The sequence below is a fragment of the Medicago truncatula genome, chromosome 2, assembly GCF_003473485.1.
Source record: "Medicago truncatula cultivar Jemalong A17 chromosome 2, MtrunA17r5.0-ANR, whole genome shotgun sequence".
NCBI classification, from domain to species: domain Eukaryota; kingdom Viridiplantae; phylum Streptophyta; class Magnoliopsida; order Fabales; family Fabaceae; genus Medicago; species Medicago truncatula.
In genome coordinates this window covers 21,620,120-21,635,978 of record NC_053043.1, presented here as the reverse complement: position 1 = coordinate 21,635,978, position 15,859 = coordinate 21,620,120, and the positions used below count along the sequence as shown (strand labels likewise).

General features: G+C 36.9%; 1 protein-coding gene across 1 annotated transcript; it reads left to right on the top strand.

The window, feature by feature from the left end:
- Positions 1–8,800: 8,800 nt before the first annotated feature.
- Positions 8,801–13,645, top strand: LOC11409001 (uncharacterized). The gene is made up of 4 exons (XM_003595500.4): positions 8,801–8,990; positions 9,085–9,184; positions 11,817–12,206; positions 13,158–13,645. Exons 1-4 carry the CDS (start codon positions 8,893–8,895, stop codon positions 13,284–13,286), a joined length of 717 nt encoding a protein of 238 aa, XP_003595548.1. The 5' UTR covers positions 8,801–8,892; the 3' UTR covers positions 13,287–13,645.
- The last annotated feature ends 2,214 nt before the right edge of the window (positions 13,646–15,859 follow it).

Genomic DNA, 15,859 nt, shown 5'->3' with positions numbered 1-15,859 from the left:
GCGACGAACCGTTGATTAATGAAGGTCCAGATCCCAATAGCAAGTGGGGTTTAGTCTTTGATGGTGCTGTCAATGCTTATGGTAAGGGAATTGGGGCAGTCATTGTATCCCCGCAAGGGCATCACATTCCCTTTACCGCCCGAATTCTGTTCGAATGTACCAACAACATGGCTGAGTATGAAGCATGTATCTTCGGGATCGAGGAAGCAATTGACATGAGAATCAAACACCTCGACATCTATGGAGATTCTGCGCTCGTCATCAATCAGATAAAGGGTGAATGGGAGACCCACCATGCTAAGTTGATTCCTTATCGTGATTATGCGAGACGCCTTCTGACATATTTTACAAAGGTTGAGCTGCATCATATTCCTCGTGATGAGAACCAAATGGCTGATGCTCTTGCTACTCTATCCTCCATGTTTCGAGTAAACCATTGGAATGATGTGCCTATGATTAAAGTGCAACGCCTTGAAAGACCTTCGCATGTGTTTGCTATTGGGGATGTGATCGATCAGGCTGGTGAAAATGTGGTTGACTATAGACCCTGGTACTATGACATCAAGCAGTTCTTGCTGAGCCGTGAATATCCGCCAGGTGCTTCCAAACAAGACAAGAAGACCTTGAGAAGATTGGCCGGTAGATTCCTGTTAGATGGAGGTATTCTGTACAAGAGGAACTATGACATGGTATTGTTAAGATGTGTTGATGAACATGAAGCGGAGCAGTTAATGCATGATGTACATGACGGTACCTTCGGGACCCATGCTACAGGGCATACTATGTCAAGGAAGTTGTTGCGAGCAGGTTACTACTGGATGGCCATGGAGCATGATTGCTACCAATACGCCAGAAAATGTCACAAATGTCAAATCTATGCTGATAAGATTCATGTGCCTCCGCATGCTCTCAATGTTATGTCATCCCCGTGGCCGTTCTCAATGTGGGGCATCGACATGATTGGAAGAATTGAACCGAAAGCTTCAAATGGCCATCGTTTCATCTTAGTGGCAATTGACTACTTTACCAAATGGGTTGAAGCAGCATCTTATACCAATGTGACCAAGCAAGTGGTAGCTAAGTTCATCAAGAACAACATCATCTGTCGATATGGTGTTCCCAGCAAGATTATTACTGACAATGGTACCAACCTGAACAACAATGTGGTGCAAGCTCTTTGTGAAGAATTCAAAATTGAGCACCATAACTCTTCTCCTTATAGACCTCAGATGAATGGTGCAGTTGAGGCCGCCAACAAGAATATCAAGAGAATTGTCCAGAAGATGGTAACTACTTACAAGGACTGGCATGAGATGTTACCCTATGCTCTGCATGGCTACCGTACTACAGTGCGCAGTTCAACCGGGGCAACCCCTTTCTCTCTTGTATATGGTATGGAAGCAGTTCTTCCTTTGGAAGTGGAGATCCCATCTCTCCGTGTGATTATGGAAGCAAAGTTATCTGAGGCTGAATGGTGCCAGAGCCGGTATGACCAGTTGAATTTGATTGAGGAAAAACGTATGGATGCCATGGCTCGCGGACAGTCATATCAAGCAAGAATGAAGACTGCTTTTGACAAGAAAGTACATCCTCGAGGATTCAAGGTAGGAGAACTTGTATTGAAAAGGAGGATAAGCCAGCAACCCGACCCAAGGGGCAAGTGGACGCCTAACTATGAAGGTCCTTATGTTGTCAAGAAGGCCTTCTCTGGTGGTGCTTTAATCCTTACACACATGGATGGTGTGGAACTTCCAAATCCAGTGAATGCCGATATAGTCAAGAAATACTTTGCCTAGAAATATGAAAAGAACAGCGTGGTAGGTCGAAAACCCGAAAGGGCGGCCTAGGCAAAAATGCGCTTCCCGATGGATCGAAAACCCGAAAGGGCGGTCCAGGCAAAAATAAGGGACAAAAAAAAAAACAAATATGAAAAGCTCGCTGAGATTGAACACAACTCAGGCAAGAATGAGCGTCTCGATGAGCCGAAAACCCGGAAGGGCGGTTCATGCAAAAATGAGATTGAAACAAAAGGCAAGTAACTATATCTGGCCAACCACCGTCCCCCTTGGGGCATCTGCAGCTGTTAATGACCATCTTCATCTGAAGCTTCTGTACTTGTGAATTCAAAGTTTTCGGGAAATGTAATGATTGCTGTGTTCAATGTACCACCAACCAATAAAAATTACCATTTTCCAAGCTTTGTGAATCCGTGGAGTCACGCCTTTGGCTGACCACCACTCTTATACATCAAATTGAGCCTGTGCTTTTGTTTAAAACTCTATTTTCTTCTACTTTCAAAGCTATATACAAAAACATTTTCTTTCTATTTTGATAAAGACAATGCTTGAAACAAACATTTTTTGAAAATTGAAATTTTTTTTGTCTATTTTGAAAAGCAAACCTGAGCAACAGGGTACATTCAAATGAAACATGCATGAGCGAGAGTATGTTGATGTCTATTTCAATGTATGTTACAAGCAGGTTCTCCTCCAGGATAGTCTGTGGTCAATGGCAAGAATGAAAAAAACAGAATGAAAATGCATGAAATTGAATAGGCTCGCTAAGTTGGAAACCCGAAAGGGCGGCTTAGGCAAAAATGAGCACCCCGCTGGATTGACGACCCGAAAGGGCAGTTCAGGCAAAAATGGGGCATTGAAAAGAATTTATCTCCCCGGTGGATCGAAAACCCGAAAGGGCAATCCAGGCAAAAACGGGATGCAAAAATGAATGAAAATTGAGAAAATAACATGCAAAAAGCATTGACCACAGATGCAATGTCTACAACATACCCAGCACTGAAATGCCCAGCACAACGGCGTTTTCCCCAGTCAGGTCTTCCAAGATTCTATCTCCAGCAAGTTGCATATCTACCTGCCCTCAGCTATGGTTCCGACACGTCTCCCAACGACGTCATCTCCAAAGAGGATTTCCAAGAATGTGTAATATAGCACGAGCCACTACGTGCCCAATACTCTAATGTCTTGTCTTCCCCGTGAAGTCGTGCCTACAAACTGCCAACAGTCATGCATTACAAGCATTCATACATGCATAAGCATGCATATTGCGTACCCATGCATTTAATGAAACTGTTATATCATCCATGCATATCGCATTTCCAATGTCAACATCAGTCTTAATTCAATACTCATGTCAGGTTCTCTGTCAAAACCTTGTGAGCCAATAATATCGGTCAATTTCTACCTTTCAATTCAAATCGACGTCAAGTCAATCTCAATCTATATTTTGTCAACAAACCAATCCCCTGTGAATATGTTTCTGTTCGGTCAAGTGGCTAGTTCAAGTCCAAGAACAGCTTGTACCTATCAATTTGCTTATGTTATCGGTCAAGTGCCCAGCTCAATCCAAGAGCAGCTTGTACCCGCCTATCTGTCTCTGTTCGCTCAAGTGGCTAGCTCGATCCAAGAGCAGCTTGCGCCTGTCTATTTTGTATTTGTCTCCGGTGGAGTAACCAGTTCGCATCCAAGAACAAGCTCGCACCTGTCTATTTGCCTTGCTTTCAGTCGAGTAACCAGTTCGAATCCATAAGAACAACTCGTACTTGTCAATTTCCCCAGTCGGGTCACCAGTTCGAATCCATAAGAACAACTCGCACTCTCCAATATCCCCAAGTGAGCTACTAGTTCGAATCCATAAGAACAACTCATGTTTGTCCAGTAACCTCTATCCCCTGTGAAGTGACCAGTTCGAATCCATAAGAACAACTCGCAGTTGTCTGTTTGTTTCATCCCCGGTCAAGTGGCTAGTTCGAATCCAAGAACAGCTTGTACCTGTCCGACTTGTTTCTAGTTTCCCGTTACTCTGCTATTCACTATCTTTGTCAATGTCTACCAATCCCGCAATGGATACGACATATTTTGTTAATTCCAATCCCCATGAGGTCTTGCATTCATAATCCAAATGATGCATGGCATGCATATTATTTGAAAATGGGTAGGCGTATTTTTACGTCCAAATACAGTGCAAATGCTAATATTTAAGTATCTTCGTCCTGTCAAGCCAAAGACTCCGTCTCTTGACTCTCCAGACAAAGAAACTTAAATAGGGGCAGCTGTTATACCCTGTTTTTGGACCTAAAAATACTGGGCCCAATTTCATTTCAAACTTTGTCAAATGTCAAATTTCAACTGCACAGTTCAATTTGTCTCTGCTACGCAGTGTTTTCAATCACATTTTTACCTATGTTTTTCTTGCATAAAACCTTTCAAAATGTCTTTACTTGTCTTGTAAGTCATTCAAAAGTGTCTCGGAATCATTACATTGCTTTTTCTACAGTTTATTTCAAAATTTGCAAAAAGTCATACAGAAGGGTATTTTGGTCATTTCCTGCAGTGGGACCCATTTTCATCCTTGTGACTATCTCTGAGTCTTTTCAAATTCATTTTTGACATTTCATCAGTAAACCCTGTTTAAATTCATTTTAAGTTTGCGTCTGAGTCAGTGTCAGGTCAATTTGAATCTGTTTAGGTCGTTTTTAGCCCTAGGGGCATTTTGGTCATTTCACGTGAAATTTTGGCATGGGGAGGTTACTTTGAAGTACCTCATTTAGGCCATTGGTTCGTTTTAGTCCGTTTTGTCAATTTTATTTTGGTTTCACTTTACGTTTGATCAAATTGCGTTTTTTATTCAAATTTTATTTTTTATTGCATTTTGGTCCCTCAATTAAGGTCCCAAAATTGCATTTCAGTCCAAAAGTTTCTAAAAATTGCATTTCAGTCCTTTTATTATCATTTTTTTTGCAGAGGCGCCCCAAAGGGCATTTTGGTCCAATTTTCGCACAAATTTTAGTCCAGTCCAGGTGTCTTTTTTTCATTGGTTCAGGTACACATGGCAGCATATAAAAGGGAAACAGTGTCAGATTTTTTCAGAGGATTCCATTCACACAGTGACACATCACAAACAGATCAAAACTTTCTCTCTCCATTCTGTTAGATCAAAGAAAACAGAATCACCAAGAACACAGAAATTCATCAAACCCTAACACACAAATTCATAACAAAATCATCAAAATCCATTGAAATTTCTGCAAATCTCAGGAGATTCGTCAGAGAATCATCATCATCGATTTGTTCCTTTCGCAATACGAGTGCGAATCCGTCACCGGACTCAAGCACGATCACGAAAGGCGTGCGAATCCGAGAAGAAGAAGGGAAAAACAGAATCTGTACAGAAGCACGCAAGCAACGCGCACGCAAGCAAGCAGCGCGCACGCAAGCAAGCAAGCACGCAAGCAACGCGCACGCAAGCAAGCAGCGCGCACGCAAGCAAGCAACAAGCAAGCAAGGACGCGAGCAAACACGCGGAGCAACAAGATCGTGAGGTAACCGCCGTCGTTCCTCCTCTTTTCCCTTCCGTTTTCTTAAGTTTTTTCATCAAGGTTCAAGTTTAGATCTACTCCGATTCAAAGCTCTTTTGAAAAATCTAAGCTCGGATTCGAGTAATACATAAAAAAGGATGTTTAAAAACGTAAAAAAAATTTGAATCGGAGCAGTTTCGAACTCCGGCGCGGAGGCGCCACCGCCGTCCGCCGCGCCGGAAAAGCCATGCCAACCGGAGAAGATGACCGGAAAGTTAGAGAGAAGTTGGAGCTTCTCTCTCTAAAAAGAGAGAAGAAAGAGAAAGAGGAGTATCAAAATGAAAAAAACCGGATTTCACCTCTATATATAGAGACTTGAACCGGTCCGGTTTATTTTCGGTTTTACTCTCTCATTCTCAGCCTTCAGATCAATCTAACGTCTCCTGTGCAATCTGAGTTTTGTGTATTGGGCCTTTGGTTTGGGCTTTGATCTTTTACGTTTTTGTTTGTTTTCCTGCTATTTGCACCATATTTCTCTGCTGTTTGAACCCCTGCATGCTTAAAATTTTCTCCAAAAAAATCTCCAAAAATTATCACATGTTTCTTGATATTTTCTTAGTGTTTTTATGACATTTTTGAACATTAAGGATCTATGAAATTTTTGTATAATTAATTCATAGCATTTTAATTCTCTTTGAATTATTTGTTATGGATTCTTCTTCACACATTTGTCCTTGATGTGAGAATATGTAATAAAAGCTACTTGACGTGTTAATATGAGAGATTTGTGCCACTAATTTCATGTTGATTTGCTGTTTTGATTTGGTTCATGAGTGCTTGATTTTATGAACAATATATGCATATTTTGAAAGATATAAAATGCCAAGTTTATTCTAGAAAATATGGCATGAAACCATGTTTGCATGTTTCCAATAATTCTATGCTATAACTTGAGATAAAGAAAACTCTTGCAAAATTTGTTAAAGCATGAGAATTAGAGGCCAAGAATGCTTTAGGTTTCATACCTAAGTTTTTAGGGTTTAATGTCATTTTGTTAACTTTTTGTGCCATCTTGCATGCTTTTATTTCTTAGTGCTTATTATGTTCTTTCTTTTGACTAACAAGTTTATTTCCATGTTTCATGCATCTCATTTAGTATTCCCTCCACCTTCTTTAGCCTAGCATTTATTTTTTTTTCAAGTTTTAATTCATTTAGAGATGTAATTTGTCATCATTATTTTGTAGCTTGGCAAAGGGGCCATAGAATGTATTTAGGCAATTTTTGTAATATGGACCATGGACACTATGACGCACAGACACGCACACACTCACCTTAGATGTATGCATAGGATTGTATGGTTAAATAAGCGTTTAGGTTTTAAACACTTAGAGAAAATCCATCTTTTTTCAAAAAATAATTGAACTTCACTTCAAAAACTTTCATAATAAGTATGAAGTCAACACTTCATTTTTTTCCTTTCTTTTTTTTCTTAAGAAAAAATTCAATTCATCTTAATCATTTAGACTTTCTTTCTAATCACTAATCAAACCTCACTTTTTTGCTAAATCTAATGCTCATGAAGCCTCCCAATCTCCTTCTTCAAAACTTTTTTTTTCAAAACTTAAAATCAAACAATTAAAACAAAAAACAAGTTTTTTAGTAAGAACTACGAACGGTTTTGATCCCTTAAAAGGGTACGTAGGCAATGAGTCAAAACTCATCCAAGCCGAAATAAAATCAAATTCTACTTCTTCTCACCCCCATTCTTAACTAATCACATTTTCTTTTTTTACAAATAAGCAATAAAACTAAAGCGTAGAAATCAACTTAGGAAAACGGCTCCTATAGAGGACTATAGTTACTCCGGGTGCCTAACACCTTCCCGTAGTAAAACCGACCCCCGAATTCGGAAACTCAAGGGTTTTTCTCCTTTTACCCTTCCCAAGAAAAAAGAGAGATATCAACGGTCGAAAGGTACAAGTCCAATTAATGGCTTGGCACCCCAAAACCATGATAACACTAATAATAACTGCAATAATCAAACCATAAATACCCAAAACACCGGCCATAACAACAGGAACAAAAGATTTCATAACAAGTTAAGGTCTCATCACTCCCAAGGCCGGACCTTGGGGTGTGCAAGGAGCTCAATGGAACTGGGCCTCCCCAAGGTATGGGCCTAAATTTTTTTATAGCTCAGCAGTACTACTAAGCACTACCCCACTAAAAAAAATTCCTTATTCTCTTTCTCTTTGATACCACGCGTTCCATCATCATCACTCCATCAGACTTTCCTTTTCTTCTTCCCCAATTTGATTTCCTTTTCCTCATCTGTTGTCTTGTTTTATGTCTATTAGAATTGGGTCCTCTTGCTTTAGGTGTTAGGTGGGTGTTTTTTTAGGAGGGTGGTTTGTGGTTCCTCATGTATACGGTAGTGATTTTCACATTTTGATGTATCACATATATACGACACCGTGTATTTATCTTTTAAAAAATTTAAATAGAACATTGTTCTTTTAAAAAAATACATTTTTATTTTATTACGGGTCTCTTTTCACTTACAGAGCCGACCCTCCAGATTCGTAGGAACAACCCTGATCACTCCCATTGATGCTGCTCCTACACCACTCTTCGTTGTTCCGCATGCCACTCCCATACCTGCAACACAATCAATAAACGACATCGTTTCAGAGATTATTATTATTATTATTCAATTATTATGATTGATGCTTACATGAGAAAACAAGTGTCGCGGCGGCACCGAGGAAGCCGAAAAAAGGAGCAGTTTCGTCACCGATGAATGGAGCCATTTTCGTGGATCAAATAATCCATAAATTAAATATTCAATTAAATATTCTTCTTCACTAACTTCAAATAACCCAAAAATTCATCAATCTCACCAAGAATTTCAACATGTGATGAATTAGATCTAATTGTGTTAATGTGTTGTTGTTTTAAGGTGTTGATGAAGGGTGAGTCTTGTTGTTGTTGTAGATTCATGATTATGGATATTGTTTAAAAAAAAAATACTATACTTTTTTTATTTTTTTTCTAGGTTTGTGCTATGAAGGTATGAAGATGGTGATGAAGATAATGAAGAGAATGAAAGAATAAGATGAAGAAAGTTTAAAAAAATTGGCGGTGGTGGTGTACAATTAGATATAATAGACATGCATGATCTAATGGTTATATTTTCAAAAAAAAAGATCAAACAATTTAAACTAAACAAATTAACAAGGTCTATGATTGACCACCTACAATGTTGGTCCACCATAGACATTTGAAGTTAAACTTAACAGTCAGAAATTTATTTAACAAATGGAGGAAAAAATGAAGACTAAAACAGAAATTTTATGAATTGTGTGACCAAAATGAAAACTTGAAATTAATTAAAGGACCAACTGAACAAGCCTAAATTTTAAGGTATAAGCTACTTAATTGATTTATCAAACAATTTTTTTTTTTGAGAGAAAACAGATTTTTTATTTATTTTTATTTTACAAGGGTCTTCGGCATCGTAATTCTGGTTACTAGAGTGAAATCGGAAAAACTAGAAGAAACAAGCGAGATAACAGAAATGAAGTTAGCTCCAATCACAGTGTTTATGTTTAGAGACTCCGAGGGTTTCGCCTCTGCTATCTCTCAAGCTCTTTCTTCTTCCTCTTTCACTCGCTTGTAACTTTTCTTTTTCTCATTCTTATTCTTATTCCTATTCATTTTTTCCTCCTTAATTTCATTTTAATTTAATTTAATTTAATTTTGGTTTCAGAGAGGACTCGTTTGAACTTTCTTTGGAGGGTTATGGAATCAAGGATCACAAAGCTTCTGGGAACGTTCTTCACTATCTTGATAATCATCGGAGTTATAAGGTAAGCTCCTCATTTTTTTTCCCATTACTATTCTTCTCTTATGTTTTTTATTTGAACAATATTCTTGTCTTATGTTGTTATGTCATACTAGCAATTATCTCAAGAAATTGGGATTAAAGAAACTCTCTTTTGAACCCACTTGGTTGGTATTAGCTTGGGACCCAGGAGTGTGATCCTCCTCGAGCTCAAGTTCGATTCTCCCCGATGCCAATTTAGATGGGCTAAGCTAGCTTCTTGAAAATAAAATAAGATTGAAACTCTCTCTTGTGTCTGTAAAGCTTAGCTCAATTGACAATGTCGATATTGCTAGATAGACAGGACACCTTTGTCGGATTTGATGGTGTTTGCCACTTCGGCTAGAGACAAAAAAAAAAAAAAAAAAAAAAAAAAAAAAAAGAAAAACCTAGTGTGTTTTGTCATGATCCTGATTTGACCTAGTTGGTTTATCATAATTCTTTCAAAAATAAGGCTAAAATAACTTATTTTTGATTATTTTAAAGTCCCCAAAATGAAACTATAGAAGAAAATTAAAATGAAATAGAGCAATGCTCCTCACAGAAGTGATGAAATTAGAGACCACACACAAATGACATAACTATGGAACCCCTTTCTCGAGGAAGACGAACCAACTTCTTCAATCAGCCAAGCCCAATGTTCCTTTTGCAATTTTCTTGTTACCCTTTTGGTTTCATGGCCCCCCTTTCTATATCCCGTGAAGACCCTATTTTTTCCCCATGAAGCTGAGTTCCCACTTCGCATATTAGATTGAGCATGTCCCTAGTAAGTTAGAGAACCATATCACCCTTCTATTGCTGTTAGTTGCAACCGCCCCTTCCACTTGCACCATTTCGTTTGCTCTCCTGCGGCCTCTGTGCCCTGACCTGGGCCCAGCAGATTTGGCGGTTTATGCTTGACTGACATGGTTGATGCCTTTCTTCTGTTTGCTTTGGTTCCCTTATGAACAATATTAGACAGCTTGGATACATGCCACACCCTCTTTTTGTAAAGATGTTGAAACTGTGGTACAAACAGTGTAGCACCTTTGCAACCGAGAATACTTTTGTGATTTTAGGTTATTGCAGCGGGAGTTTTGGCAGCCGTGTTTCATTCGATTCACCCCTGGCTCAGGCTGTTTCTTCCCTTTTTAGCATTGTCTCTGTTTCTATGCCATTGTGCACACCATAATTGTCACTATCCTCCAACAAAATACCCTTTTATGCGGTGCTCTCTACTGTTGCTCCTTCTTGTTTCTCTAAAATTCTGAGTTCACACTCGTGTTCCATTCATTTTTCAGATTCGATTACCTTGTAATCCTGCTTCTCATCTTCTGAATTTTGAAGGAAAGCCCATAAACCTGGTTGGAACTTCTTGATAAGTGCCTTATCAAAAGTTTTCCAGGTTGTCATCGGATGGTCTTGCTTTCATGAAGACCAACATATTCAAGCTTCTCCCCTCATAGAAAACATAACGACCCACATTAGCTTCATCTCCTCTAGTACTCCTATTTTTCTCAAAATACTGATCAAGCTAGATCAGCCACTAAATTCTCCCTCTCATCAAATGTTGGAATTTATTTCCTCGGATTGCTCCTTACTCTCAATTCTTCCAACCTTCTCACCCCTTCCAATTTTTTTACATACTTCGGAATATTTTCTTCATTCTTCATGACTGGTTCATTTATTTAAGAATCAATTTAGTTGTCTCGTAGATTGATTGCTTTAAAAAAATTATTGGCCTTTTAGGGAATAAAATAAACCAAACATAAAAGAGTGTTTTCTTGGTTTCTATTTAAATTATTGTTTATTTGTCATTTTTAATGGCCCTTGAACGAAATGAGATACTTTCTTTTCAGGAAGCTTTCATTCTTCCATCTAGGCATACATCTGATTCTGTTAGGGTATGTTTGGATGGAGGGTTTTGGAGGGGAGGGGAGGCGGGAGGCCTTACTTTTCTCTTTTAAAGTATAGACACTGTAAAATGTTTTTTAAAATCAATTAAGTTTGATTGAAGTATTATATGATCATTTCAGGTGTTCTTCTTTGAATTTTTTTAAAATATAATATCAAATATATTTTAAAATAGCCATTCAAAAAAAATAAATATATATATATATATATATATATATATATAGACTTAGCCCTCCAAAGCCCTCCCTTCAAAACCCTCCTAAAACCCCCTCCCAAACAAACCCTTAAACCCTGATTCTGTGAAGAGCTTGTATTACATTTCATTTCCAAATTTTTATTTTCTAATGTCTGAAGTGATTAATTACTCTTTCAGAGAGCCATAACTCACCACTTATTACTTATTAGCATGTATTGATCATTGCTACTAATTATGGATTATGGTCGTCCTAAAGTGCTATATGGACAACAGTTAAAGAACCAAATATATAGAAAGTTTTATTGAGAATCATAGCATTCAATGCATTCATAATTTTAAAAGCTAAAATTTTCGATAAGAACTTTTAGGACCCTGGTGACACTATCATATCAATTTTAATTCCTATGATTTTAAAAGAAATTCTTGGTTAAACCTATGTCTCAATTGTTTTCCTAGAAAATTAGTGTATCCTTGTGTCTTAATTTTCCTTCTAGATATACATCTGATTTTGTTAACTCTTCATATCCAGGTGTCAATCGTGATTATGCAGCATTATGAGCCGCCAGTACTAGCATGTGCTCTTAATGAGGTCCTCAATAAAATTGTTGGAGGCGATCCATCCTCGATGCCTACACTTTTGGTACCTTTTTTGGTGGAATCATCCAAAGTTAAAGGGAACAGTAAATCCCTAAGATCAGATGAAAGCAGGGCATTAACTTATGGCATACAGATTGGTCAAATTACAGAAACAATGCAGACCTTACTCAAGAAAACCCAGGAACCACCATCTTCACTGCGGATTCAGCAGGAAAATTTTGCATGTTTTCTTCACTTTGTTCGTGTAATGAAGTTACCAACCTTTTTTCTAATCGGACAAACTAGCCAATATTTGGACAATAAATCTCCCAAACAGCATGAGGTATTCATTTTCTTACCACTTCTTTAGCACATATATAATTAGATTTCCAGAAAAAGAATGGCCATTATTTACCTTGCTATCTAAAAAGCTTCCATTAACATAAACTGGGGTATCGTTATGTGTTGATTTTACTATTTTCACTGTTCAACCATTAGGCACCAACCTGAGCCCTCGATGAAAAATATAATTACTCATGTTTATTATAGAAAAAAGGGAAACCGTGTAAAATATTTTTTCTGCAAAAAAGGACCTTCTTGTCAAAAAAAAAAAAAAAGGACCTTTTCTCCTTGGAAAGGACATGGAAATTATTTTATGAAAGTTGTGAACTAGAGTATGATCTAGTTAAGGGGAGAATAGATCCTCTGTGTACCAATTTTCTTTGCTATCATTAAACTTTAGGGCAAATGTCCTGATAGAACTTTTTTTTGAACAAGCATGTCCTGATAGAACTATTGGGCCTAATGCTTATGAGAGGCCCAAACCTAAGGTGTGGAGAGTGTATGTCCGAAAGGGTAAGAAAGAGAGGAATTAGTTAGTTGGTGACATGGCTGGGAATATCCCTGGAATCTAGGGAATTCTGTTAGCAGAGAGGGATGTAGTGAGACGGAGAGTGTATGCAAGTTTATTGTTACAATTGAGATAGGAGAATACTTTCTCCGGTAGGAGCACATTGCTCTGGATTCCTCTTACTGTTTTAACTACTCTTTTTTCATCAAATGCTATCAATAAACACTATCTCTTTTATCTATTTTTCTGTTTGATTATCTTAATTTCTGAGATTTTATCATATTCTCATTTCCCTAATCATTGAAGGTTAGGATTTGTGGGATCCTAACAGCAACACCCTTGAAAAAAAGGCGAAAAGATTTATTTTCTTGAAAAATCGGCTTCCATTTTGTTCTGCAATAAAATGGGTGTAAATGACATGGCTAATTTTGTGGTTTTTGCTAGGCAATTTGTGAAATAGGTGAGATTTTGGCTAGCAGTACAGGTCTGGAGTTTTCAGAAGACAGAGTGATATGGAATCCAAAAAAGACATTAAAGGAGATCAAGGAGCCATGGCGCGATTTATATGGTTGAATCACAGGTCCCTTACATGCAAAAAAGGAACAAGTGTTTTCACGGGTCTGATTCTAGAACGGCAATCTTTCTAACTGTTTTCCTTTTAACATGTTTACAAGAACTATTTTTCGCACTTTCTCTGTACCTTTGAAGAATCTTAGTCTCGCTCTTGTATTGCGTGCAGCAGTGAGCTGAATGCCGGCATGACATGTAACTGCAAGTTCTCTTTGTTCATGTGGCTTTTTATTGTATTTACTTTTCAAAGGTTTGGTTGAATAGGCTTGGATCGATTAAGACATTCATCTCATACTGGACTGCTTTATTACATCTACAACATGCCAAGGGAGATACAGATCCGAGGCAGAAGTTTTTCCCAATTTTTTGTTTGTTTCTGTGATGGTAACAAACACTTCAGTAATGAGTTTGTACTTTTTAGGTCCCACAATTTTGGTAAGGTGAAGAAAATAAACATTCTACAAATTTTTAGGGTAAAAATCAATTCTAGAATCATAAGCTACAATTTTTAGCTACGAGTAGAAACAATTATGGAGGCAAAATCAATTTTACTGAGAAACTAAACATATCAAAAATCATTTTTACTGTTCTAGAATCAATTTTGTCGAAGAACCCTAATTTTGTTCTTAACTTATTTTCTAGTATCCCACAAATTTTGTTCTTAACTTATTTTCTAGTATCCCACAATTGGCCTCACATATTTTTCTTTCTATTTATTTTCTTATTTACTTTGAAGCCTTAAATATTCACTTATATGTTCTGTAAGTTTGACAAACAAAATTTAAATAATAAAAAATACATATCATTTTATGAATTTGGCCGGAAAATATTTATAAAGTCAACTCTATAATTTAAAAAGTTACTAAATAGTAAAAATGAAATGATTTGTAAAAAAAAGTTGAATATGACCAGAACATTCTCCCTCTTTTTTTTTTTTTTAAGCAAAATAGAAATAAGATTAAAATAAAGAGGAAGTACAAGATTGGGGGGACATGGATCTGACCCCGTAAATCACAAAGGAACCACCAAAAGGGTAAAAAACAAAACTCAAAACAACAACAACCACGGACAATCCAGCGCACCCACGTATGGATGCGAAATCGAATTGCAAAAAAACATAGTTCTAGTGTTTCAAGCTTCTAAATAGGCGTATGAATCGTCTGTCAACATAGTGCGATTCAAGTTCCAGCAACTCCTTAAACATCAAGTCATACACGCCCTTTTGGGCCGAACCAATCCAATCATTGTCCAGATCGAGGGATGAACAAACGAAGGAACTCCAACACAGTCCACCGCAGAGAAATAGTAGTAATAAGTATGATTTGACCAGAACATATTTATTTGACTAGGTCATATTCAACTCTAAAAAGTTATTCCGGTCGTCCTAAAATAAGTGTCACATTTAAAAAATAATTGTTTTTAAAATAAGTGTTGATTTTAGTTTTCAATGCAATTTTAATTTCTTTTTTTCAATGTGTCCTCTAATTAGAGATAATAAGAATAAGAGTTTTTCTATTTACACCCCATGTTTTTCTGGTTACACCCAAATTTTCTTAAATTTTTTTATAATACCAAAATTGCCCTTTTATATAATTTTTCTTAAAACCCTAATTTTATTCATTGTCAGTGAGTTTCACCCTCTTTCACCACACAAAGCGATCGATCAAACAATTTGATGTTCAATATCAATCTCCATGAAAATTAAAGAGTGAATCAAAATATTTTTCATCCATACTCAATTGGATATAAGTAAGTGAATTTCTTCTTCTATTTGCTAGTTTCAATTTTTTTCCTTCAACTGCAATGATGCACTGTACGATTACGGTTTTAATTTACATTGACAAGGTTAACTTAAATTCAGTTTAAGTAGGTTCATGTAAACTTAATAAACTAAGTTTACATGAACCTACTTAAACTGAGTTTACATGAACCTACTTAAATTGAGTTAACATGAACCTACTTAAACTGAGTTTACATGAACCGACTTAAACTGATTTTACAAAATCGCAGAACAAGGAAAACACAAAATCAGAACTGAGAACCCATAACAAGAAAACACAATCGATTGAAGAACAACACTTGCTAACCTGATTTGCTTCGAATTTTCTTTGAAATCATGAATGGACGTGAGAAAGTATAGTTTTGAAAATCTTCGCAGAACACAATCGATCGATTGGAGAATTATGGTTTTGGAAGAAGGGTTTTGGGGTGTAACCAAAAAAGAAGGAATAGGCTTTTTGAAAATCAAATTTTATGAAAGGATAATCTTGTCATTTTAGGGTGCAACCATGATTAACTAGGGTGCAAGTAGAAAAACTCTAAGAATAATTTGGTAAAGTTATCATTCTCTCTTTCATTTATTGTGTTTCTTAATTTGTGTGAAATGATAAAATACGACACTTATTTTAAAATGGAAGGAGTAAATAATACAATGATTTGTCGAAAAAAGTGACTTGCATTGAAATTTTGACTATAAACAAATTATTGAATATTATCAATAATCACAATAACTCCAGCCTTAGTTTTCTTTTAAGGATCCTCCAGCCTTAGTTATACGCAAAATTATGTTGTTTCAC